The sequence below is a fragment of the Denticeps clupeoides genome, chromosome 13 (genome assembly GCF_900700375.1).
Source record: "Denticeps clupeoides chromosome 13, fDenClu1.1, whole genome shotgun sequence".
NCBI classification, from domain to species: domain Eukaryota; kingdom Metazoa; phylum Chordata; class Actinopteri; order Clupeiformes; family Denticipitidae; genus Denticeps; species Denticeps clupeoides.
In genome coordinates, this window is record NC_041719.1 from 13,643,979 (window position 1) to 13,668,179 (window position 24,201).

The following is a 24,201-nucleotide window of genomic DNA, read 5'->3' on the forward strand; positions in this document are numbered from 1 at the left end:
AATAAGGCATCTAAAGACCATGTTCTCAAATGAAGCTACATGTTGACATACCTCGGGCATCCAACTGTTCAGTGCTTCGCCACAGATGGCTGACAATATGCTGAAAAAAATGCAATGACAAATGCAGAAAAGCATGCTAAATATTAATATCAGTACAGTAGATGCAATATTAGAGTCTGTCTTGCCTGAAAACCTGCAGTGCATGTATTGATATGAAAAACAAAAACATTGAACACTGCTACATATTCAGGGATTTATTTACATCATGAGGAAAATATATGACAATTGATTACAATAGAATACAATACTCTTACATTTGTCAAGTAAAAAGTGTAAAATAAATATACAATAATACATGAAAAATAAAACTTTGTTTGAACAAATATATCTAATTTCAACACTCTACACACAGTCTGATATCGAAGGTACCAGGATTCCAGACAATTATGGGCTTAATGACATGCAAGCATTTATGCATTACAATGCTCAATTTGGTTATAGGTGTGACATTTCCACATAAACAGCAAAAGTTATAAAGGTGGAAGGTTGTCAAACATATTTGTTACCAGTGTGTGTACAGAAATGCATGTGACTAATGCTTGTGGGGTTAATAGGCAGGGGTGGTCTGTAAACTGCTGTATCTCGCTTCAGCATAACATTCGTTCCTAAGCATCAGAGTACAGTTTAAATTGAGCAGGCTGGATGTGAATGGACCATGACTATTGTTATAATGGGCCAGGCAGAGGAAAGATGCTCTGGCAAGTCATGGAATACAAACAACTGACCAGTGATCAAGCCCTGGTGCCATTGTGGAAAAAAAAAAAAAAAAAAAAGAGTACAAAAATGTTGGACAGAATGCAATGTTTTCTGACAGGCCATAGATACAGCAAAAGCATATGAGGGCCCAATCGGGGCCAATACAGCATGAGAATATTCATATGTACCGCATTATTAAAAATAACAACCAGAGCAGGATTTCCTGACGGTATCACCATCAGAATCATATTCACACTGATTACACAGAGTACACAGAGAACCAGCTTGGGGTGTAACAGCAGTTAGACAGAGCTGTCCCTCTGAAACACAGACTTGTGTGTGTGTGTGTTCGCAACACAGGTCTCTGCTAAAAGACAGATGCAAAACCATGTTAGAAGGCTAGAGTCAACACTGGAAATTAATACAGCATACTGCCATTGGCCTTCATTTTCTCACTGTCTCCTCTGTCTCTCTCTCTATCACACACACACACACGTGCTCTACAAGATGTGCACATTTACCAGATGCCCCTCAGAACAATGTCTCTCTGTAGGAAGGCGGAAGTTGTGATGGGATTCGGGAGTAAGCTGTAGCTCTCTGACCGAGGGATGCTGGAAGTGACACTTCCGCTGGAGGAAGCAGCTGTAGCAGCGAACAGTGGGAGAGCTGGAAAACGGCTTCAGACCAGGATCTCAAGGACCTTCTCCACGATGTGGCCTTCAGTGTCACCTCACGTTCGCTACGTTAGATCCCACTGAAGAGCAGTGTCCTGTCCTCTCATCAAGGACCTTGCCACAGGCACAGAAGAAAGCACTCCATTGGCAACTCCTGTGAGAATATAACCTCTTATTGGCTATTCACCTGGGCTGCTCACACGCCATTGGCAATTCTCTCGCTCCGCCAACTTTCTGTTGGCTTTCATTTTTTAAAAAATAGATTCCCATCAGCTATTCCACGGGCTACTGCTTTCCCCTGTAAGGTATAGTGGGTTGTTTGTTACGAAAAGGAGAAGAATTAATAAATGGATTAAAGTAACATCAGGTTTTTAGAGAAATGAAGACAACTTCCAATTGTCCTGGAAACCAGCCACACCCATGTGTCATTACAACCATAATCACCCGCCAACTGCAATCTTACAACATGCTACCTTGCCCAAGGCAAACATATATACACACACACACACACACACAGACATACACACACAAGACAATATTACACTTATTAGAGGTACAAATGAAAGCAAAAATATTAACAAAGATTTACAGAATATTGTCTATCCATAGCATCACTCGCCCCTTCTTTTTCTAATATTTCCATCATGGAAAAATACAGGGCTCATCATTTGGGACACGTGCGGCTCGGAAAGCTGCGGCTATTGTAGGCCGCCAACATTTGTGCCTTGTATCACATTCCTGGTGAGAACCAAAAATAATACAGTTTACTACTATTGACGTACCATCGCATGGGCAGTCTTGCTACAAAGTGCATGCTAATTTAAGATCTTAACAACATGTTTATCCTTCTTGTAACTGAAAAAAAAAATTATAATACTGATCTTTCTTAACTGTACTTGAAACATTGATGTAGGTAAACAGCTCAAACGTTAAGAAAAGACTGAAATATATTGGTTTGTTTTCCTTTCAACAACAGTGTGTAAATATGAGAAAATAAAAATATACAAATTTGCTGTCTGGACAGAAAGGAGAATACTTGATGGTGAACTGGCTGAATGCTCCAGCTGATCACAGTTCATTGAAATGTATGATTGTAGGAATCTAGTCAGATCCAATCTCTTGACCTATGTGCCACTTAGTCTGTAAAATGTGCACTAATCACGGCAAAAACAGACAGAAGTACACCTCATCAACAGGATACAAAGGCAGAATTGTGTGAGAAAGTGGCAAACAGATTTACAACATAAAGTGACAACAGCTGTTATGTAATAAAAAAAAAAAAGTTGGATAAAGTGTATATTCCTCTGTTTTTTTTGGCAGTGTGATTCTAATGATTAGCAGTCCCCCCTGGGAAAAAAAAATTGCCAGCTGAAACAGTCTCCATAAGAGCATGCAAGAACAAGGAGTGCGGCGGTGAGCTGCATGAGTTGCATGTGCAGTGCCGTAGTACCGTAGAGATCCGAAGGGGCTTTCTGTATCAGGCACCTCTGTTTGAAGAGACATCCCAGGACCAGGACCTTTCCCTCCTTTTGCACAGAAGCTTATACACTTTTGAGAAGCAGCAGCCCAGAACAGTATCAGCTGAGGGTGGGCTTTGGAGAGGAAGCATTAGCGTGGTGCTGGCTGCTGGGGTACACTCTGCTCAGGCACTGACCGACATGGCCTGGTAATCGTGGGCAGGAGAGGGTTGGTGGCATCACACTTGCTGCTGTGGAGGTTCTGCCTCCTCCAGGAATATATCATCTCTGATCAATAGAGGCTGGCTGAGGTTGGGACTACCGCCAACAGAATTCAGCTGCCGATAGTTAGTATTTTCAGTCTGCTGATCTTCATGAGCTGCTGTTGTCACAGGAAACCGAGAACTGAAGTTCAGATAAACCTGCTGGGCAAAGAGGGAACAAGAGGGAGAACTTTAACCTCTATTACTTTTGTGATAGTTGTGCTCAAGTCACTGAAATTGCATTCAAACCTGGTCAGCAAACATACGTGTTTGGTGGAGTCTGAGAGCTGCATTTCGATCTTCTCCACAACCTTTCCAAATGAAGGTCGTCTGCAGGGCTCGACATCCCAACATGAGTGCATTATTTCATACCTGAAAAAAAGAGAAACTCAGATACATTCTGAAAAATACACACACACACAGATAAATCCACTTAAACATTCCTGAACTGAAAAGATACTTACATTTCGGGAGGTGCAAAATCTGGGGCATCCATCCTGTATCCCTCTTTGATCATTTTGTAGAACTTGGAATCCACAGGCATGCCAGGGTATGGGCTGCTTCCTACAAGGCAATGCGAAGGTAATAGAAATAGAAATTAGAAATAAGTTATATATATAACCAAAAGGTTTTAAATTCTAACAGAATAGAACTCATTTAGACATATGAAGCCCCGCTGCCATCAACCATGGTTGGAAATAACTCATATAGACCTTTATTGCCTTATATAGCAACAAACTGTCACTTTGGGTTGCTGGAATATCTCAGTGCCACCTCGGCTTTAAATGCTTTAAATATGCTTACCCAGAGAGAAAATCTCCCATAGCAGGATGCCATAGGACCAGACGTCACTCTCAAATGTGTAAATACAATCAAAGATGCTTTCTGGAGACATCCACTTCACAGGGAGGCGTGCCTGTAGAGAGAAATATATCAGGGTAAGTCGACAGGTAAATGAAATGGCGTTAACCCATAGTGCCACAGCTGCAAATTAAATCAGAGAAAGACAAAACCCACCTCAAAACTGACAGACAACAGTAATGTCTGTAGGCAGCTACTTTCTAGAAATATTCACGCAATTCTGGCCTCAGGAGTCCCACAACACATGCCTCACATAGCTAAAGACTTTAACCTGCCACTCAGCCTCTATGCCCAATCTGTCATAAACACACCACTGGCGTACATGTACTCACCTGTCTTGGATTAGAGACCCCGTGGCAGTACTCCAAACACACATACCATAGAGAACCACTTGTCTAAGGCCACACCAGCATAATTATACCCTCACACAGCCTCCAAAATATGAAACGGTGAGCACCAACGGCACATGGAAAATATTTCTACAGACAAAAGTTTACAAGCTCAGCTGAGCTTGGCCGTTCAACACGCCACATGCCAGCAGCTTCTTCTCAAAGGACTTTTCTTTTCTTTGTTGAGCGATAAAGAAAAGCTTATTGTCCGTGATCAGATCTGCAGAGCCATGGCTTCAGATTGTATCCCTGTCAGGAGCCTCAAACACTCAAGGTTAGACACTCGCCTATGAATCAGAAGTCACAGGTTCAAACCCCACTTACTACAATTGTGTCCCTGAGCAAGACACTTAATGCTGAGTGTCTTCAGGGGGACTGTCTCCTTAAATACTGATTGTAAATTGCTCTGGACAAATGTAAATGTAAACACATATGAACTGGAATCGGTCAAACGTTTGCATTTTTTACATTATAGAACAAAATGGAAAACTCAGGAATTTGAAATAGCACATGTGATATTGTGTAATTTTAAAAAATAACAAACAAGGCAAAAAGCTGAGTCTCTCCAAAGCAGGGAGCCTTTTCAGTGATTTCACACTCTTGGCTTCTCTCCACCACCTTAATTTAGACAACGGGGATGGTTTCCAACAGTCCTGAAGGTTTATGCTGAACACTTTCATTGGAAGCATTGCATTCGATTCTTCGAAATGGCTCCATCTTAACCTCCATAACTGCCACAGTGTAGGCGCATCTAAACTCTTAAATGGATGGTGAATATGTTGTCAATGTGTTTTCTAATATGATAGAATCAAATTAATACATTTGCAAGTAATTATCAAAACATATCCGTATACTTTGTTTTTCTTTACATGACAGGCATTTCACACAAGGGGGTTAAATTGTAGCATCTATGAAGCATGGTTCTAAGAATCTATAGGCGAAAAAAGAAAAACGCTGTTCCGCAGCAATGTCTTGCTTTGCACCCTGACAGTTTCCAAACACTTACGTTGCCCTTGACAACATAGTTAGAATCAGTGTTGATGTCACGAGCCAGTCCGAAGTCACAGATCTTGGCCACGATGCCTTCGGTTAGGAGAATGTTCCTGGCCGCAAGATCCCTGTGGATACACTGAACACCACAGAGACACAGACATTTTGTTCACGGTCTGATGTCTGGCATAATGATAGAGTATAATGATAGCCGACATGAACAAGGGCCCTTCAATCAGTTCTATGGTGACACAAGCACTTATGCAGGTACTATGGAGCTTGCTGTCTTTCTACTGTAATAGAACCATCAATATTTAATAGATGTGCTCTAACATACTTTCTGGACCTGTTGACCAGGCCCGAGTATGTGATACGTGTTTGTGTGTGTGTAACCAGATCAGAGAATGGGATCCTGGAGCTTTGTGAAGAATGGATGAAAAGAAAGATTGTGTTGCAGTGATGGGATATAGCCTCTAGTGTAAAGACAGTTTTGGTAATCAACAATAAATGTTCTTATTTCAGATGGATTGTATTCATTCATGAAAAGAAATAAAGAATGTTTCAGGAATCTTTTTGTGAACAGGGACACATTTCTGTGGACAAGGAATTGGCGAAAAGAGGGATGATTCGTTCGGTCACTTACGTTTTTGGAAGCTAGAAAGTCCATGCCTTTGGCCACTTGGTAAGAGAAGCTGAGAAGATCTTCTGTGTCCAAAGAAAGTCCATCCTCGTCCATAACATCATTCAGCTCTTCTGAACCACTGTATGAGCCTCCTGAGATTAACACGTGATTGAGAGGCAATGGAACAAGAGAAGAGAGGAGGAACTGAGGAAGATGGATGGGTTTGGAAGCTTTCATACCTCTCAGAACATCTGGTCTCTTCTCAGATGGAATGCTGGGAGGCAGGGCGCTCATGGGCTGCATTGCCATGTAGCCATCACAGCCATCATTCTTTTCACTGCAAGGATGCAAGAGTAATTTATGCCAATATCAAAATAAGATGTAACTGCTTTAAATAGAAACCAGTTTCTTAAATAGAAACCAAGTCACTAAAAGAAAGCCACACATCTTAAATGCTTCATGCTCTTTTCCGAACATGAAAGGACTACATTATTCCAAGATATGCTCTATTTTACCTGGCAGTTTCCCGCTGTACAGCAATATTTCGGTAGTAGCAGTCCTTGTCTGGTTTTACACACCAAAATGAGCCTCTCTTTCGCCTCAGAAAGTTTAGAAGGTCACCAAAGCAACAGTACTCAGTGATCACGAGGGTGGGGCCTGAAAATGGAACATCACACACATACACACACACAGGTAAATACATAAATACATACAGGTGTAAAACTATATAGATGAACATGCATCTAGGATGTAATTCATCTTATGTAGCCATCCTGAGTGTTTTCAGATTACAACAGATTACAACAAAGAATCTAAATTCTGTTGGAGGAATTAACATGTTGGATGTTCAATCATCTTCTAATAGTGTTTGATAAACCAGCAATTAACCAGATGATGGCTCAGAAACAATCTCTACACATTAGATCCTTAGATCCACATTACATGCAATTACATACAATGAACACACACAAATTCAACTTTTTGCTCTGTCTCAATCTTACCTCCAACAGTACAAGCCCCAAGTAGATTGACAATGTTGGTGTGGTTTCCTAAATAACTGAGAACTTTGAGTTCTGACATCAGTGCTTCTTTCTCTGTTGCATGAGCACTTGCTGCAGAAAAATACACAACAGCACATTTTATGTTCCCTATAATATTTAAGTTGTGTACAGAATGGTGCCACTTATAGGAAAATAAAAGCAGCAGACTGGAATGTATGGTGCACATCAGGACTAGGACCAACTTGGGCTTTACACATGCAAGACGCTTTTTGGCAAATTCTGCTCTTATTTCTGCTGGGAAAAAAAGTTGGTGAAGACTCAGCATTTTGCTTTATTTGCAGTGTGGGAACAATCCCGCTTCCCTTGATGTCTGAGCAGCGTGTAAATGTTACAACCTGTCTGCTTATTTCTTATGTGTTATGACAGGGAGTCAAGTGCAATAAGCGATTTTTGCAGATCTCACGCAACATGCACATTTTATCATTTATGTGTGGGTAAGGAAAGCTAACCTGTCTGGTCTGGCTAATGTGACACAATAAACAACTTCAATTCTGTCAATCATACAAAGGAGTCAGAACACATAGTGCATGCTAATGCTGCCACCCGCCACCAAATGTGCCAACACATATGCATCAGATACACATATGCATATACAGATGCATCAGAACTGCACAAACAGAGGAAGCTGGTCTGGTCTGAGGAATCACTCATCATGATTCCTCAGAATCATCATGCTAATCATAGCATTTGCCAGGTAAGTAATTAATGGCATCAGTAGAAAGAATGTAAGCTTTGTGGCAACAGAGATAGCGCACCTTCACACACTGTAAAATATTCAAGAATTCCCTAAGAAACAAAGCATTTGAGGTGTTGAGTTGTCCACCAAGTTCTTCAGTTTTCAATCCATTCAAGTTGGATGCATTTTTGGTGACATGAGGTATACAATAGGCAGATGTTTTCATTTTATGCTAATTTTATACCTGCTTTTATCATAGCAAGTACTGGTCATTATTATGTTCTTACGTTTTAGCATTTTCACAGCCACGGTCATAACAGTGTCAGCTTTTGACATTCCATAGGCTGTGGCCTCCACCACTTTTCCAAACGCTCCAGATCCCAGCGTCTTGCCTGTGGGCCAGAAAACAAACACACACACACACACACACCCACATACACACACACATGCGCACACACATCCTGTTAGCCTGTGGCATACCAACAAGCTTTCTCGTAGTGGGTGGGGCCCGACAGTCACCAGGACACCCAGGATCCTGTTTTGGGTTTTACATGAGAAGAAAATCCTGTCTGATAATATCAACAAGATGTTTGCCATGAGGGAGGGTAAATTACTCTGTTGGACACAACTACCGCACAGCACACTATTACAGCAACGGCAGTCAACTGTGCACACAAAAGATAAACAAACGACTGCCGCATAGTTATACAAATAATCAATCAGTTTACTCAATGGAATTATGAAATTTAATTTTAGTCCAATAATGATTGGAAAGTACATGATTGATAGTCTGATCTGTTAAAAAAATGCCCATATGGTTTAATTTTTTTAAATAGCCCCCTTTTTGCTGAGGACTTTTACGTGTTTTCATTAAAAAATTAGTTTTTTCCAAATGTGTAAATTTTGTTAAAAATAGAGTTGCTAAATTTTTGGACAATTTAAACTTTTACACTTTTATCATCAAAATATATATTTTTTAGAGTTTTAACAGATTTCCTTATCTGGGTCAAGGGTGTTCTGGTAAGAAAATATAAAGCAAAACATTTATTCTTTAAAAGGAATAGGTGCATTACTTTAAATTTACTGTAAACAAGACACTGAACACAAAGCAGTGCCTGTAGCTACCTGCCATCACTTATCTAAAAGAGTATGTGATAATGTGATAAAATGAAATGAGTTGGCATGTCTGCGCTCAAAGACTCACCAAAGCGTAGCTTGTCCCTGGGGAACTCCCACTGCTGGTCGTATGGAAGCTGAGCAGGGTCAATGTACACATAGTTGTTACCATGAATTCCTTCAATGACTTTCCACTGGATGTGATATTTGGGTTTCTGTTGGGAAATTCAAAAAGAACGTTGCACAGGTCGTCACCTTCCACCACTTAGTTAATGTTGTACTGATTTGTAATATTAGTGAAAGTTATAGGGTGACTACTTTTCCGGGGAGTTAGAGGGCCCTACTAACCCAGCACACTTTTCACAGTATGACTTTTCATAAAAATGTTTGCTAAAAAGACGGTTTTGGGGCAATTGTAGGTCATGCAAAAATTTGCAAGGACATGCAATATACTTATCTGTCCTAAGTGACCCTGAGTGAGCAAGTGAGGTCACTTACTTGCATGTACTTGTAGAAAAGCAGCAAGAGGATGAATGAAAGGACGGCCGCGGCGGAGACGAAGCCGATGAGCATGGGGGTGAAGAGCTCATGGGGAACAGTGCGCTCTGCAGAACAGGAAAACACAAGGTTCAAGGAGAGGTAAACCAGGCTCCAGGTCTTTTATCAGCAGATCACAAGTAAACAGAAGTAAAAAGGAGAGACATCTGACATTGTGGGATGGTTACTGATTAACGCAGAGTCGGCGCTAAGTGGCCTCAGTCAGTGAGATCATTCAGTCATTGCCATCTCAAGGGCTCATGTCAAACGTCGCTCATCAAGGAGATGGACTGCAGTCCGTTTCTGAGATGAATGCAAGTGAGATCTAGACTGTAGAGGGAAAGCACTTCAGCAGCGATCGTGAGACAGAGCTCCCTTTGAGGCACAGATGTCCCTTTCACATTTCTGCCTTGGCTGTTCACCCAGGAAACAGACCTGAATATAAAATCTCCCCAACTTGAAGAGATTTTGCATTAGAGAGTTTTCCCATCAGATAAAACTAATTTCAGTCAAATCCGTGACTTTTTGTTCCCAAAAGTAACATACTAATCAACGTACTATCAACCTCATACTGTGTCTCTTTTCCAAAAAATACAAATGGAGAGAATCTGCAAACCGTCTTTATGGAATAAATGAAATGCACCCAGTCTTGTTTTTCAGTCTTTAATCTGCTTCCTGATTTTACATTTACTGTCTTTATTATCTCTGCGATGAGGAAGTAGCCCAAACAACTGTTTGCCAAGTTTGGAACTGTGCAGCAATAGAAAATCCCGTAACAGGGGTAAATTATCTTCTTTCATCCTGTATATAAAAACCTGTTGCTTTTCTACATACAGTACAGGCCAAAAGTTTGGACACCTTCTCATTTAACGTGTTTTCTTTATTGTCATGACCATTTACGTTGGTAGATTCTCACTGAAGGCATCAAAACTATGAATGAACACATGTGGAGTTATGTACTTAAAACAAAAGCAACAAGTGCTAAACACCTCTGGGAACTCCTTCAAGACTGTTGGAGAACCATTTCAGTTGACGACCTCTTGAAGCTCATCGAGAGAATGCCAAGAGTGTGTAAAGCAGTAACCAGAGCAAAGAAACTAGAATATAAATATGGTTTCAGTTATTTAACCCTTTTTTGTTAAGTACATAACTCCACATATGTTCATTCATAGTTTTGCTGCCTTCAGTGAGAATCTACCAACGTAAGTGGTCATGAACATAAAGAAAACACATTGAATGAGAAGGTGTGTCCAAACTTTTGGGTGTGTGTGTGTGTGTGTGTGTGTGTATATATATATATATATATATATATATATATATAAAACACTATTCTTTACGGTCTTCCCATGCTGTTGTTTGTGATGTGTTATTGTTTTGCTGTTCTGTACTCAGGTGTAATAAGCTCTTTAGCACATAAGAAGCTTTCTTTCCTTTCTACCAAATCTGAGACTGCAGAGTATGCAGTAACTAATCCGCTGTAAACCTGTCAGAGGATACTAAAGCTCTCTCTTCTTCTCACACAAGCGCCTCCGAAAAACCCGCCTTCTACCACGTCACCACCAGCCCCCAAATGCCTGGCCTGTCACATATGTGCCCAAAGACCCCACCCCAATGCCTTCTAAGCCCCCTGACCAAACCCATGCCTAGCCAACCAAATCCAAAACCCCTGCTGTGTACAAAATCCCCCCTCAATGGCTCCACAATCCCCCAGACCACTGCTCACCAGACTCCCACAGAGCACTCGCTTCTTCCAGTTAAACCTTATAGGAGCAGTCAATTGGGAATCTTCACCCTTACAGCACTTGAGAACAACTTTCTTTCACTCTGGCACTGTTACTCTATGCCTTCTATGCAAGAATATCCTGCACTAAAAGTCACTGGCAGAGCAGGATTGCTCCACTGCGCATGGAAAGTCACATGGAAATGACTTTCTGCATGGCCCAAAATGAAAACTTCATGTACCCCAAACAGATAAAGTAAAATTGTAAAGGCAGGATTAGAGTATCGGTGTTTACAAGACACTGTGATCTGTATCAGGGATTAAAATCTTGCTTGTGTCTGTGGCGGATCTCGACAGCGAGGTGGAGGTGAACAGACAGTTCAGTTGCAGCAACGCCCATGCATGACTAAAAAAACCTGCTTCATTTAGATGAGTGCAGACAAGCAGAAACATATGGGGTTTTGGTGCCATAAAAAAGCACAAGAAAACAAACGCATGATCACACAATGTTATAGAAGAATATTGCATATGATTGTGTGCGCAAGTGGATGTATATCTTGTAGAATGTCCCAAATTTGGTTTGGGAATTGTAATGTCCGTATCCACACTCACTAACTCTCTTTGCACAACTACTTAGTCTTTTTACTCAGGGTCACGGCTGCTGGAGCCCATCCTGGGACACTTAGCGCAGGGTGCACACAGACACATACACACCATTCACTCACACACTCACACCTACGGACAAGTCAGAGTTGCCAATTCACCTTGTGTGCGTGCCTTTGGACAGCAGGAGGAAACCAGAGAACCCGGAGGAAACCCGCGGCATCACAGGGAAAGCATGCAAAATCTGCACACGCAAGCTGGGATTCAAACTCACAACCTCGGAGGTGTGAGGCTACGACGCAAATCACTGTGCCCAAAGTTCCATACCTTTATTCTGTATTGAAGTGAAAAAGTGAAGTGAAAGAGAAGTGATCATTGTGAAACACTGCAGCACAGCACACGGTGACACAGCAAAATGTGTCCTCTGTATTTAACCATCACCCTTGGTGAGCAGTGGGCAGCCATGACAGGCACCCGGGGAGCAGTGTGTGGGGACGGTGCTTTAGTCAGTGGCACCTCAGTGGCACCTTGACGGTTCAGGATTCAAACTGGCAACCTTCTGATTACGGGGCCGCTTCCTTAAACGCTAGGCCACCACTGTGTAGATTTTTTAGGTGGTAGTAGCCTAGTGGGTAAACACACTCACCTATGAACTAGAAGACCACAAAGTTCAAATCCCACTTACTACCATTGTGTCCCTGTGCAAGACACTTAACTCCAGGGAGGCTGTCCGTGTAACTACTGATTGTAAGTTGCTCTGGATAAGGGCATCTGATAAATGGCATATATGTAAATTAGAACTTATTTTTATATTCTCCATTGTGTGTGTAATACCCACACGAAAAGAAAAACTAACAGAAAAGTTTGTGTGTCTCACCGCTGATAGAGAACAGTGTGTAGACCTGCTCTCCCTCCACCGTAGCCACACACTCCAGGGTGTGGAAGTTGCTCTTGCTGATGTTCAGACGGCTCTCGACCTCACTCATGCCAAATGCTGGATTGGACACTGTTACGGTGATCACATCCTCTTCCTCCTGAGTGGCGTTCAGCAACTGGGAGCACCTGAAAATACCAGCCATCAACGTTCAGTGTCGTAAATCACACCGCTAGTGCCCCGAGGCCAAACAGAAAATCTACAAAAGGTGCATGCTTCACCAGCAAAACACCTACAGCTGGAGTAAAGCCAAACTAAATGGCTTTAATATCAATACTGATTCTGATCACAACCATTGTACCCTTCTCCTATAGTTAAATCAAATTTATTTCTACACAGAACAATTTCATTAAGAGAATGTCATTTTCATGTATTTATTCTTGCTCCAACAGTTCCGTCTGACCCTGTGCTTAGGTGACAGGAAATCTTATCAATGTTTATTTTTTACCACCTTGCACACACACTTCCAGTGGTGCTGCTCAATTCTTTCTGCATTGTCAAAAAAACAACCCGTAACACTTTAATCTTAAGCATAAATGGGCCTTGACTGAGAGCAGCGGAAGCAAGTGGCTGAAACTGACACTTTTATTTAAAGGGACACTAATGAACTCACACAGCCTGGAAGGCGTCTTAATCAAACTAATCACTGTGGGCCAAATTAGGTTGGTCTGAAGTCCTCAATGTAGATTTGTTCAGGAGTTCCAGTTGATGGATTTCTCATTATATGCCCAGCCTTGAGTTGTAAAGGAACAAGGTGCGGATTTTTCCTTTTTAGTGTTACAGTTCTGCTCCAGGCCACAACCTGTGCTTAATTTTGATAAATCCTATAATAACAGAGTTCTTAGGAATCTAATATGTGCTTAAAAAAAACAAAGCTCAAGACATTAATTGTATGTAGAGATTACTACTAATTAATAAACACCTTGATGCAACTTTTTCAGTTCATTCATCCTTGTACGGTTATTCAGCTGAAACAACAGGCTCAAGGTTGATGTGGTCAACAGAGCAGCTGTCATCGCGGCAGTTTCCCGTTCCACAAAGTCATTTCACGAAGAACAGCAGGCGGGATGGCCAGAGCGTGTGGCAGCTTGCAGGACTTCATCTCTCACACTCATTTCTCACAATTCCAACAATGGGATTTCCAACAAATGTTATGTGAAGTTCTGTTCATTTCTCCTTTATTCATTTTTTAAAACTTACTCAGCTTTGTAAAAGGCGAGAAATTCTTATCAAACGATATGTGCTGAAAAGTAATGTTCTCTGTAATCCCTGATTGGTTGAATATCTTGATCAGCTTCAGGGCATATATTTACTCTTATTTTATCAATGTTATTTTTACACTCTTAAATTCGAGTATATTCTTTGTTTTATATATCAATTGAACTGAAGTCAGTCTCCAAGGAACATTATTCCCTTAGAATATTCACTCGCCTCAACACCTCAACTTGCAGCTTAGCTTCAGCTTTCTTTCCAAATGACCACAGAGTAATGTATAATACAAAAAGTTTGTGTTTTTTCCCAGGTGTTTCTGCAACTTGCAGGCATAAGGGTCACCAAGCATCACACACATCTGCATTTCAATACGTGTGTAAACCTCAGGAGAGCTCAATGGATTTCAACCATGATTAGGAAATGACTGGATAATCGCCCCTGACTCACCGCCTGCCAAGGCATGGGTTGGTGTGACCGTGTGTTTGCCCCTCACTGCTGCCTAAACATCCTCCCTCCTGTATTATCCCGTCATAACCCAGTCACACTGGCTTTGTCCGCCAATCACAATGCTAGCATCTAATCCCTTTCTAAGAGCAGGCATGCCACTGCAGTCTAATGGTGACTGTATAAATTATCAAAGATCAGTTATCAATTCCAAACTTGATTCACACGATGGCTTGACATTTGGCACAGTACTCTTACCGGGCATGCGGCTGGTCGCAGTAATACCAGGTGATCTGGGGTGTGGGGTATCCCTCAGCTACGCAGCGCACCTGACCATCTACAGGACCCTCATGAGAAACGATCTCAGGTTTGCCTGTAGAACATTACAGAACAAGGCGTCATTGGCCAACTGTCTTCACTAAGCATCTCATCTCAGAAACACATTTGCAGGTGAGTGCGAGTGCAGGTTCAACTCACTAATGACATAGATGACAAATGACTCATTGATAGTTGCGTCGCCGTTTGAGGCCACGAAGGTATAGACTCCGCCTTCTGTCACTTTCAAGCGCACCAGCTTCAATTCGCTGAAGTAACTGAAGACATGAAACAATAATAATTGGTCATTTTCATTTGTTAGATGTCAAGCTGTTCAACATGAATGCGAACTACACCTTTGGCTATATTTTCTTACTTCTTAGTCTAGGGTCATTGTGGTGTGGTTGGTAGTAGCCTAGTGGGTAACACACTCGCCTATGAACCAGAGGACCCGGGTTCGAATCCTACTTACTACCATTGTGTCTCTGAGCAAGACACTTAACCATAAGTTGCTCCAGGGGGGACTGTCCCTGTAAGTACTGGTTGTAAGTCGCTCTGGATAAGGGCGTCTGATAAATGCTGTAAATGTTAAATTTATCTAGACATGCAAAGCCTAAAGACTCGGGATGACTGATTTCTGGCAAATTTTTCTTTAAAGAAACGTCTTGATGTGAATGAAATTCCAGGCTAACAATCGAGGCGTGCACCCCAGGTGTGACTCTTTCATCTCTGGCCTGCCACCTGTTTAGAAATCCGCTATGACAGAGAAATTAATCTCTGCATCCACCCCACCTCTGTGTCTATGTGTAACAAAATAAGAGGCAACATGACAGAAATGGGCGTGTGTATCTGTTTGCATGTTTGTGTCCTAATCCTTGTGTGCACGTGTTCATTTGTAATTGCGGTGAGCTTTGATTCATGTGTGGGTGTACCTGTTTCCCTGGGCTTTTGTACTGATAATGTGATCGGAGGAGTTCCATAGTTCATGTCCCATGTAGCGCCAGGAAAAGGAGTGAGGTTTGGGGTATGCTTCTATCTCCACTCGAAGCACCAAGTTCTCCCCGACCCGAACCTTCACTGTGTCATTCCCCATGTGCACCAGGTTAATGAAGCCTTTTTCTGCCGCACAATAGAAGCCAAAATAAATGATTAAATCCACATAAACAACTTAGGATTCAAAATTCTAATTATCATGTATCTGTAGTTAGTTGAATCTGTGGGTGCATCTGTGTAAAGCCTCACCATAGACATCCAGCCACACAGTCTTCTGACTGGTCCCTTTCTCATTTCTTGCTATGCAGCGGTACATTCCAGAGTCTACAGCTGTTACTGCAGCAATGTGCAAGTTGGCACTACGCATATGCATGATGACAGGCTCTGTAACGATCCGTGATGTCTTCTGTACGGAAGGTCGCTATGCAAGAGATAACGTTCCCAGTTATTATTAGTGCCAGTGGATTAGCATCTATTCATTACTGCTGAGATAACAGAGAGGTCAGGATAAAGTTTAGAAAAATTGAGGAACATTCCAGAACTGTTAATAACATGAACAACTTTTGCAGGTGAAGCCATTGAGGGCAAAGTAATGGTGTGTGTATATGCATGCATATTCTGTGTGTGTGTAGTTTCTCACCGAGCCAGGTGGCTGTTCCCAGTTCAATTCAATTCCGCTGTTGATGTTTGAGGTGTTACACATGAGGGACAGGCTCTGGCCCTGGGTGCGCAGGACTTTGTCCGGCCCATGAACATCCACCACTGGCACTGAGTCTGGAACTGAGAAGATAATCCATGTAAACTTGGGTTGGAACATGTGTGAATCACAAAGAAAATACAGAGAACACATACCCAGACGAATCTCCAGGTGATAATGTCCTGATCTCACCAAGTTTCCATTTAGTCTCCCAATACAGACGTAGCAGCCATCAAAACTCTTCTGTGCTTTCTGAACAGAGATGCCCTTTTCTACACTGGACACATAATGGAGTCCAAGTGGCAATGGGGACCCATCACATGTCTCCAAATGTAGGTCCTCCACATGGGGATCGGTTGCCAGGCAGGGGATGGTCACACTGTCTGCCACTGCCACCAGAAGCTCTGACATCATGGACTTCCGGAAGGCGTTGTCAGGATCTGCTTAAAAAAAAAGTAAAATCAAAACCTGCATGCTAAGGAGAAATGCTTCTTCTCACATAAACACTGACAGCTCTAGATATGAATTGATAAAGCCCATAATGTTCCTTGTGACACTTACACGATTGACAGAGGAACAGACTTCAGTGGTAATTAAAAAAAAAGCTGCTCTTAGCAGGAAACCATGTCTCAACCAAATTCGCTGTTTATCCACCTTAAGAAGGTAGTTTGTGAAAAGTTGCTGGTTTTATCTGATTTAGAAAAGCAAATGCTATGCAATAAAGACATGAAACATGCAAATATACATGGAATAAGCTAATCTGCTATTTACGTGCTAATGTATTTAACTGCAAGCAAAATAACCAACAACAACACGCAAGCTACCCCAGCTACCCCTCAACACAAAAAAAAACCTCTTTCAGGCTAGACGCAACAATATCGCCATTGTATCCTGGACTCTTCTGGGTTTATCATGGCTAACAACACCATCGCTTGTGCAAAGTAGCCTGGAGCGTTGTCAGTCACGCCCCATACTTTCATCGTCCACATTTATATGTAGTCTATAACCTTCACATGTTATAAATAGCCGACAAAAGCGACCAGCAACACGTGTTATTATAAAAAGCTCTGTAAGTGGCAAGTTAATAACTTGCAGTTGCTTCTGTATTACAATGGGTTCAAACTATTTTTCAGATGTTATCTTCTGCAGCAAGAATACAGAAATTCACTGTAAAAATATACGATGTATCTAAGGGACAAATTCTACATTGTTATAACTTTCCTTTTTACCTCAGACAGTCTATTGCTAACATTGAGGTAAGCGTGATAACCAGCTAATCATAATCCTGTGCTATCTTTTAGCATGGATTGCAGCTACCAACTTTCAATGCCTGATATGACAATTCAAAATATAATACTAAGTTTCCTGCAGTCCAAACAGGGCAATGACAAGCAGCTATGTTTTTGTCACTATTTTAGCGCAATTTCTGCAGCTTTAGGTAGACGGAAAATGCATTCAGTGTGCACACTTTAATATACAACGTACAACAGGCTCTTTGGGACATATTTCAATGGTCTGACATACATAAACTAACACTGACAAATTTTCTTTTCGAAACCCAGCGAATGATTACTCATCAGCAATTAATTTCCTGGCGTCCCTTGCGGAGCGTCACCATATTGTACACAGGTCTGTAAGCAAGGGCTGCCATTAGTTTGCGTGAATTAGACACCGTTGGTAAATGTGGAGCTATTTTGAAAGTGGTGCGAAAACAGCATCGACTCCCCCTGTTCCTGCTCTGCTCATCTGCCGCATTTCACGGTACCTCACTCGTCACTCCGGGACACCCCGGACCCTGTCTACCATTTTTCAAGTGTGCATTACACATGACAGCGGCCTTGTCAGCAAGCGCTGGTCTGCAGCAAATTTGTTCTTTCGATCTTGAAACGGGTAGGTGGAAGTCAGGAATTTGTGCATTTGTCATGGATACCGAGTGGCGTAATTACACCTGGGTCCTTTTCAGCTCCACCCCAACTGCTTACAACAACAGACGTTGGCCAATCACAAGTTTGTAGGGTGGTTATTTATCACCATGCTTGGCGACCTAGTTGTCATCAACAATGAATGCTTCCATCCGACGGTGAAGACACTCATCGAATATCCCCACACCCTGAACTGTGTGTTCTTTGCGCCCATTATTTACTTTGTGAGATTTGACCGAGTGAGCCCACTCCAAAATAATGAGGAATCCGCTGAATGCCTTCTCAAGCCCACAATGCCTCAGTCTTTAAGATGAATGACTTCTACATGTACATCAGATTCTTTGCCAGAGACACGGCGCTGCTGAAACAAGACACAAAGTAGATCTGGACTTTATCCTGCATTGACACCTGAACACCCAGCTCACATTGTCACTAGTGCTGGCACACTAATCTTTCCAGGTCCACAACAACCACGTGCAGTGCAGCCAATGCGTTCCGTAGTCCAAGCTCAAGGTTTTCCATGGTAATCGTTTTGTAGAAGAACTTTATATATGAGTGAGAGGCCATGGTCTGTATCTGGGCCTGTAAATTGTGGCACATAAACCTGAAACGGACACAGTTTGTTTCAGATCCAAAGGCAGAAAAACCACGGGTCAATTCCCTTTCTCATTGAAAAATGACCCTACTGACATTCATGCATTGCACCCAAGGCTAATTTAATGTCCAGCTTTATTGTAACCATATACAGTCCCTCTGTGTACTAACAGACAAAGTGCATAATTTAGGACAACAACACATGCATAATTGTCAATGCTTAACCTGAGAACAGTGCAACTTCCCACTCGCCTGTGAGCACGAGACTTAAGCATGACACACGAAGGGGCTGATATGGATCAACGTGCAGTGCCACGAACTGATATAGTGGAATAGACAATGGCATTTGCAGAAATAAACAAGTGCAATCGAGGACGTTAAGTGTCTTCCTCAGGGTCACAATGGTAGAAAGTGGGATTTGAACCTGGGTCTTCTGGTTCATAGGCGAGTGTGTTACCCACTAGGCTACTACCTCCCAGGTATACTTCTTCTCCATTTTGGATGATTTATATTCCCTCGTGTCAGTACCTCACACATGCAAGTGTAGTGCAAGGTCCCATCTCCTCCATTCCTCCTCTGGGTTTGCATCACTAACAAACAACAAAATGCTTCCAACACACCAAACATGCAGACTGATTTTCGGTTTGTAATACAAGCATTCTGAGTATGTGAAAGTGGCAGGAACTCCCCATTCCCCCATGCATAGTATAAATATTTCCTCTGGAACTTTTCTTTGTATGGGTGGGGGTACATTTATCCATCCCCATGCCCCCTTACGACATCTGTCAGCTCTCCAGCGCCTTGGCAGCCTACCTTCTACCACCCTGAGGCTAATTTGGTGAGTCGTGCAGTTTTTTTTATATGTTACTGTGAAGAAACATCCTTTCTGTCATAACGTTACGGGAAAAAATTGATTACTGTGAATGTAAAAACTGTTGTGTCTAATGTGTATCTATCAATGCCTTATGCAACACATAACTCATGACCCCCCCCATCAAAATTCATAACTTACACACACATACACACTGCCCCTACCTTTAACAAAGACGTAGATGGACCTCTGTTCCTTGGTGCCCTCGTCATGACAGAGGTACTGGCCCATGTGATGGATCTGAGTCTGAGCAACGCGTATGACTGAGGTCCGTCCCTTCTGCTCCTCACCCCTCACCTTTCTCTTGTCCTCCCTCGCCCAGTGCACGTCTCCCTGTCCATTGCACTGGAGCTGAAGGGGGCCGTGGAGCGGGACAACAAGCCGGGGCTGGTCGGGGGTGATGATGGGCCCAGTGTTGCCTGGTCGGTCAACAACAACATCAACCTCACATTCAGATGACAGTCAGCGAACAGACGCAAAACTACATAAAATGTCGTAAAATAAAGTATCCATATAAGAAAACAAGCTTGCACACATGCAAAAATAAAACACACCTCTGTTCAAGAACATTTGTTGCCACAGAAGCTCTGACCCTAAATTTATGGCTTCAAATTGAATTGCCTCAGATTCAATTGTAATGTAATCCAATTATTTTCTAAACTAGCAATGAAATCCTATCTCATCTTTTGCCCTCAAACCAAATAATTGCGTAATGGATATTAATTGTTGCCATATAATGTGCTTCTAGATTATTGCAGCCATCATAATCCCACCTGGAAGCCCTCCCCCCACCAACACCACATCCAAGGTGTTGTAGGTAGCTCTTTAAACCAGCTATTTACTATTGGAACATAGACCCTCATCTTCACACTAAAAACCGGGCTTTAACCGAATCGGACGAGCGCCTAAAGGGCCGCGGCGCGGCGCGCAATACGCGCTCCGGTCCGACAGCGCACGGTCCGGTCAGGTGAGTCCGACGATCTACGATCTGCATCATCTGATGATTTAAAAAAAAACGCACAGCAGACATCTGCAGAGTTTATCCAGAGGAGAATTATTTAAAAAATGCCCCGAACGTCCCGCAACCACGTGCGTTATTCTGAATCGAAGGTAAAAAAAAAACCAATATCTTCCTTTATCGTCCGTACAGGACGCAAGACGTGTTCGAGTCGTTTTTGTATCTATTCAAATGGAAATGCAAAAAAAAAAAAAAAAAATACTACTTTATTTGCCTGCTGTACTTCCACGAGTGTCTAGCTGTTTCCGAACGACATTTCTTTTTCACTTTATTTTATTTGTCAGTTGAAAGTGAAGTGATTGTCATTGTGAAACACAGCACACGGTGACACAACAAAATGTGTCCTCTGCTTTTCGCCATGACCCTTATTGAGCAGTGGGCAGCCACGACAGGTGCCCGGGGAACAGTGTGTGGGGACGGTGCCTTGATCAAGGGGACCTCGGTGGCACCTTGGTGGCTCTGGATTCGAACCGGCAACCTTCCGATTGCCAATGTTACTCCCTGCCTCGCACGGCCACGAAACCGCTCCCGTGGCGAATAAGAGGCAGAACAGCCGCTCCGAACAAGTCCCAGCCGATGTCCACAATGTCCACTGATCCCCAACGTCCCGATCAATTATTGACGTGCGCGCGGCAAGCGGATATCTGGCGACGCCGCGTCCGCGCCCGGGGCTGCGCGCGCTCCTATCCGGTTTCCTCCGCGGGTTTTCGGTAACGTTCGGAAAATGTCGCGCGGCCCGTGCGTAGGAACACTCGAACTTATACGCGACACTTTCCACCCCCCACGGGCAGCAGCAGCTGGCGCGATTATTCCGAGAGGTCCTGTCGCCGCGCACCGGAGGCGCGACAATTCTGCCCCAGGTCACCCCCAGCCGCCGGGGTGACGTCCCGCGTTGTCACCACGACCTGCACTCTCCCCGCGGACCCCAAAGTAACTAGAATAAATATGGCCTACTTCCACATATGGAGTTAATCATAAAATGAAGCTTCAAATGACGTCAATTCATTCAAATGAAATTCACAAATGAACACACCTACATGCGCAGGTTGGAAAAGAAAAGGTGTAAAACGTGTAAAGGACGTCAGGATGTCACAGAAAGTTTCTCTCCGCGGGGAGCACCCACCTATTCGGAAGGTAAACTGCAGCACGACAGTAACCAGGATCCAGGGGTATTCCATAGTCACTATTCCATCTATGTGCGGCGGCGCGGGCGAGCGTGCGTGCGTGCGTCCGCTCGGCAGGACCTCTGCGGCTGTTTTAATGCAGCCGAGCGCTCGGCGGCCGCGCTCGGACTCCGCCGTGAGATGCGCGGGGATGCCTTAAAGGGGCCGCGCCCCTCTTTTCCAGGACCCAGGAGCGGTGAACGGGAGGATGTGCTCCGAGGTGACTGGTTTGGTAACCTGTCTGTGACTTTTTCTTTTCAGTAAAATAACACACAACTTTAAACAGGTCTTCAATTCATATAGTTTTTTAATGTACAGTTCAGGCCAAAAGTTTGGGCAAAATAAATGAAGAATATGTGTAGTATATGTGTAGTTAATAAGTGTAAGTTTATTAGTTGAAATAGGAGAAGAAAACAAAAACTCAACTAGTTGTGATGTTGGACAGGCCTTGCTATATTTAGTAGTGATTCTTTTATTTTGTCTGTACAGTTGTACATTTGTAAACGTTGATGCTGTAAATGAGATGTCTTTTACACTTTTTGGGGAAGAAAAAAATTAGCAGAAATGTGCATGTTGATGTGTGTGTGTGTATATTCATCAGTCCCCTCAAATATAATGTATACAGTTTTTTTTACAGTTATTTACGTTGGTAGATTCTCACTGTAGGCATCAAAAGTCGCTCTGGATAAGGGCGTCTGATAAATGCCGTAAATGCCATAAATATAAAACTATGAATGAACACATGTGGAGTTATGTACTTAACAAAAAAAAAGTGAAATAACTGAAAACATGTTTTATATTCTAGTTTCTTCAAAATAGCCTTTGCTCCGCCCTTTGCTCTGGTTACTGCTTTGCACACTCTTGGCATTCTCTCGATGAGCTTCAAGAGGTCGTCACCTGAAATGCTTTTCCAACAGTCTTGAAGGAGTTCCCAGAGGTGTTTAGCACTTGTTGGTCCCTTTGCCTTCACTCTGCGGTCCAGCTCACCCCAAACCATCTCGATTGGGTTCAGGTCCGGTGACTGTGGAGGCCAGGTCTCCACTTTTTGTTAAGTACATAACTCCACATGTGTTCATTATAGTTTTGATGCCTTCAGTGAGAATCTACCAACGTAAATGGTCATGAAAATAAAGAAAACACATTGAATGAGAAGGTGTGTCCAAACTTTTGGCCAGTACTGTATAGGAAACATGCAGCGATATTTGCAGTTAGTTAGTTGTCATTAAATGCATTTTATCCACTGTGAGCATTTATACAGATTTTATTATGTAATATTTACAATTGTAAAATTTACAATTACTTCATGAAATAGCTAATACAATCTGTGTTGTCCCAACAAACTATTGACTCCGATTCTTGTTTATTGCTCATCTTAGATGTATTCTATGTTATATGCATTGCATTAAAGTGAAGACTATAGACTATAAGACTAAGAAAAATATGTATGAAAACAAATTCCTTTTTTAATATAAAATATTTAACCATTGTCCACTTGGGAACTATTGGCTGCTACACTATTGTCACGTCCATGCGGGCATGATGAGGCAGGTGAACGGAGAGCAGGACGAAGAGTGACGAGAAATGAAGGACACTTTCACCTGACATCACGAAACTGGGGTTTAATAGTGAATCACAGGACAGGGGAGACATCCGAGACATTGACATGGGTGAACACGGAACATAACATTAAAGACCTGACAGCGAACAGAAACGAACAGGGCAGCTTTATACAATTAACACAGGTGAAAACGATTAGGGAACATTACACATGACAACAATGAAACTCCGGTCCGGATCCCGGGCCGGAGTAACCCCATTTCGGACCGGATCGTGACAACTATTAATTGTCATGTGGTATATAATAGAATGTATCATCTCAACAGATGCAGAGAAATAGGACTAAATCCTTCGGTGCTGTTGTGAGGTGCCAGCGCAATTACATTTTCATAATACGTGAACTGGTTATACACACATGACACACAATGCAGAGAATGGTATTGAGTCTGTACATCTTCATTCTGCCTTGGCACCAGGTATAACTTGATTGGGTGTTGACTGACTCACCGTGTCTGCCCGAGTGTTGATCACCTGCCAGTCTGCTACAGGAAACCAGTAATGGTCTGCGGCAAGGGAGGAAAACATCTCCTTCTGCTTCTCACTTACACATTTTTTTGGTGGAAACCTGTTTTCCACTGTGCACCATGACTCCCCATGACATATGCACACATGTATGCGCACAGCACAACCATAAATAGCTGAGCTCTTGCTGCAAAAGTATTCTACTACTATTACTGCAGGCAGTCGATACAGTCG

At 42.6% G+C, this 24,201-nt stretch overlaps 1 protein-coding gene across 6 annotated transcripts; it reads right to left on the reverse strand.

Moving 5' to 3' along the window:
* Positions 1–236: 236 nt before the first annotated feature.
* Positions 237–22,065, reverse strand: kita (KIT proto-oncogene, receptor tyrosine kinase a). Of its 6 annotated transcripts, none has more exons than XM_028999783.1 (21): positions 21,849–22,064; positions 19,872–20,126; positions 16,476–16,760; positions 16,264–16,403; positions 15,873–16,044; positions 15,563–15,749; positions 14,793–14,908; positions 14,574–14,688; positions 12,603–12,787; positions 9,364–9,470; positions 8,954–9,080; positions 8,037–8,141; positions 7,014–7,124; positions 6,528–6,669; positions 6,252–6,349; positions 6,034–6,164; positions 5,407–5,529; positions 3,955–4,066; positions 3,615–3,714; positions 3,417–3,522; positions 237–3,312 (listed from the first exon to the last, which is right to left on the reverse strand). In XM_028999783.1, exons 1-21 carry the CDS (start codon positions 21,901–21,903, stop codon positions 3,127–3,129), a joined length of 2,958 nt encoding a protein of 985 aa, XP_028855616.1. In that variant the 5' UTR covers positions 21,904–22,064; the 3' UTR covers positions 237–3,126. The 6 variants fall into 6 exon arrangements, with proteins under 6 accessions (XP_028855616.1, XP_028855614.1, XP_028855615.1 ...); XM_028999781.1 differs by having other exon boundaries at positions 16,476–16,763; XM_028999782.1 differs by having other exon boundaries at positions 237–3,309; positions 16,476–16,763; positions 21,849–22,063.
* Positions 22,066–24,201: the final 2,136 nt, after the last annotated feature.

Coding starts and splice junctions, on each gene's coding strand:
- kita (XM_028999781.1), bottom strand. CDS start 21,903: ATGGAATACCCCTGGATCCTGGTTACTGTCGTGCTGCAGTTTACCTTC. Junction 6,350..6,527: donor GTACAGCGGGAAACTGCCAG/GTAAAATAGAGC, acceptor GCATCCTTGCAG/TGAAAAGAATGATGGCTGTG. Junction 5,530..6,033: donor ACTTTCTAGCTTCCAAAAAC/GTAAGTGACCGA, acceptor TGTGGTGTTCAG/TGTATCCACAGGGATCTTGC.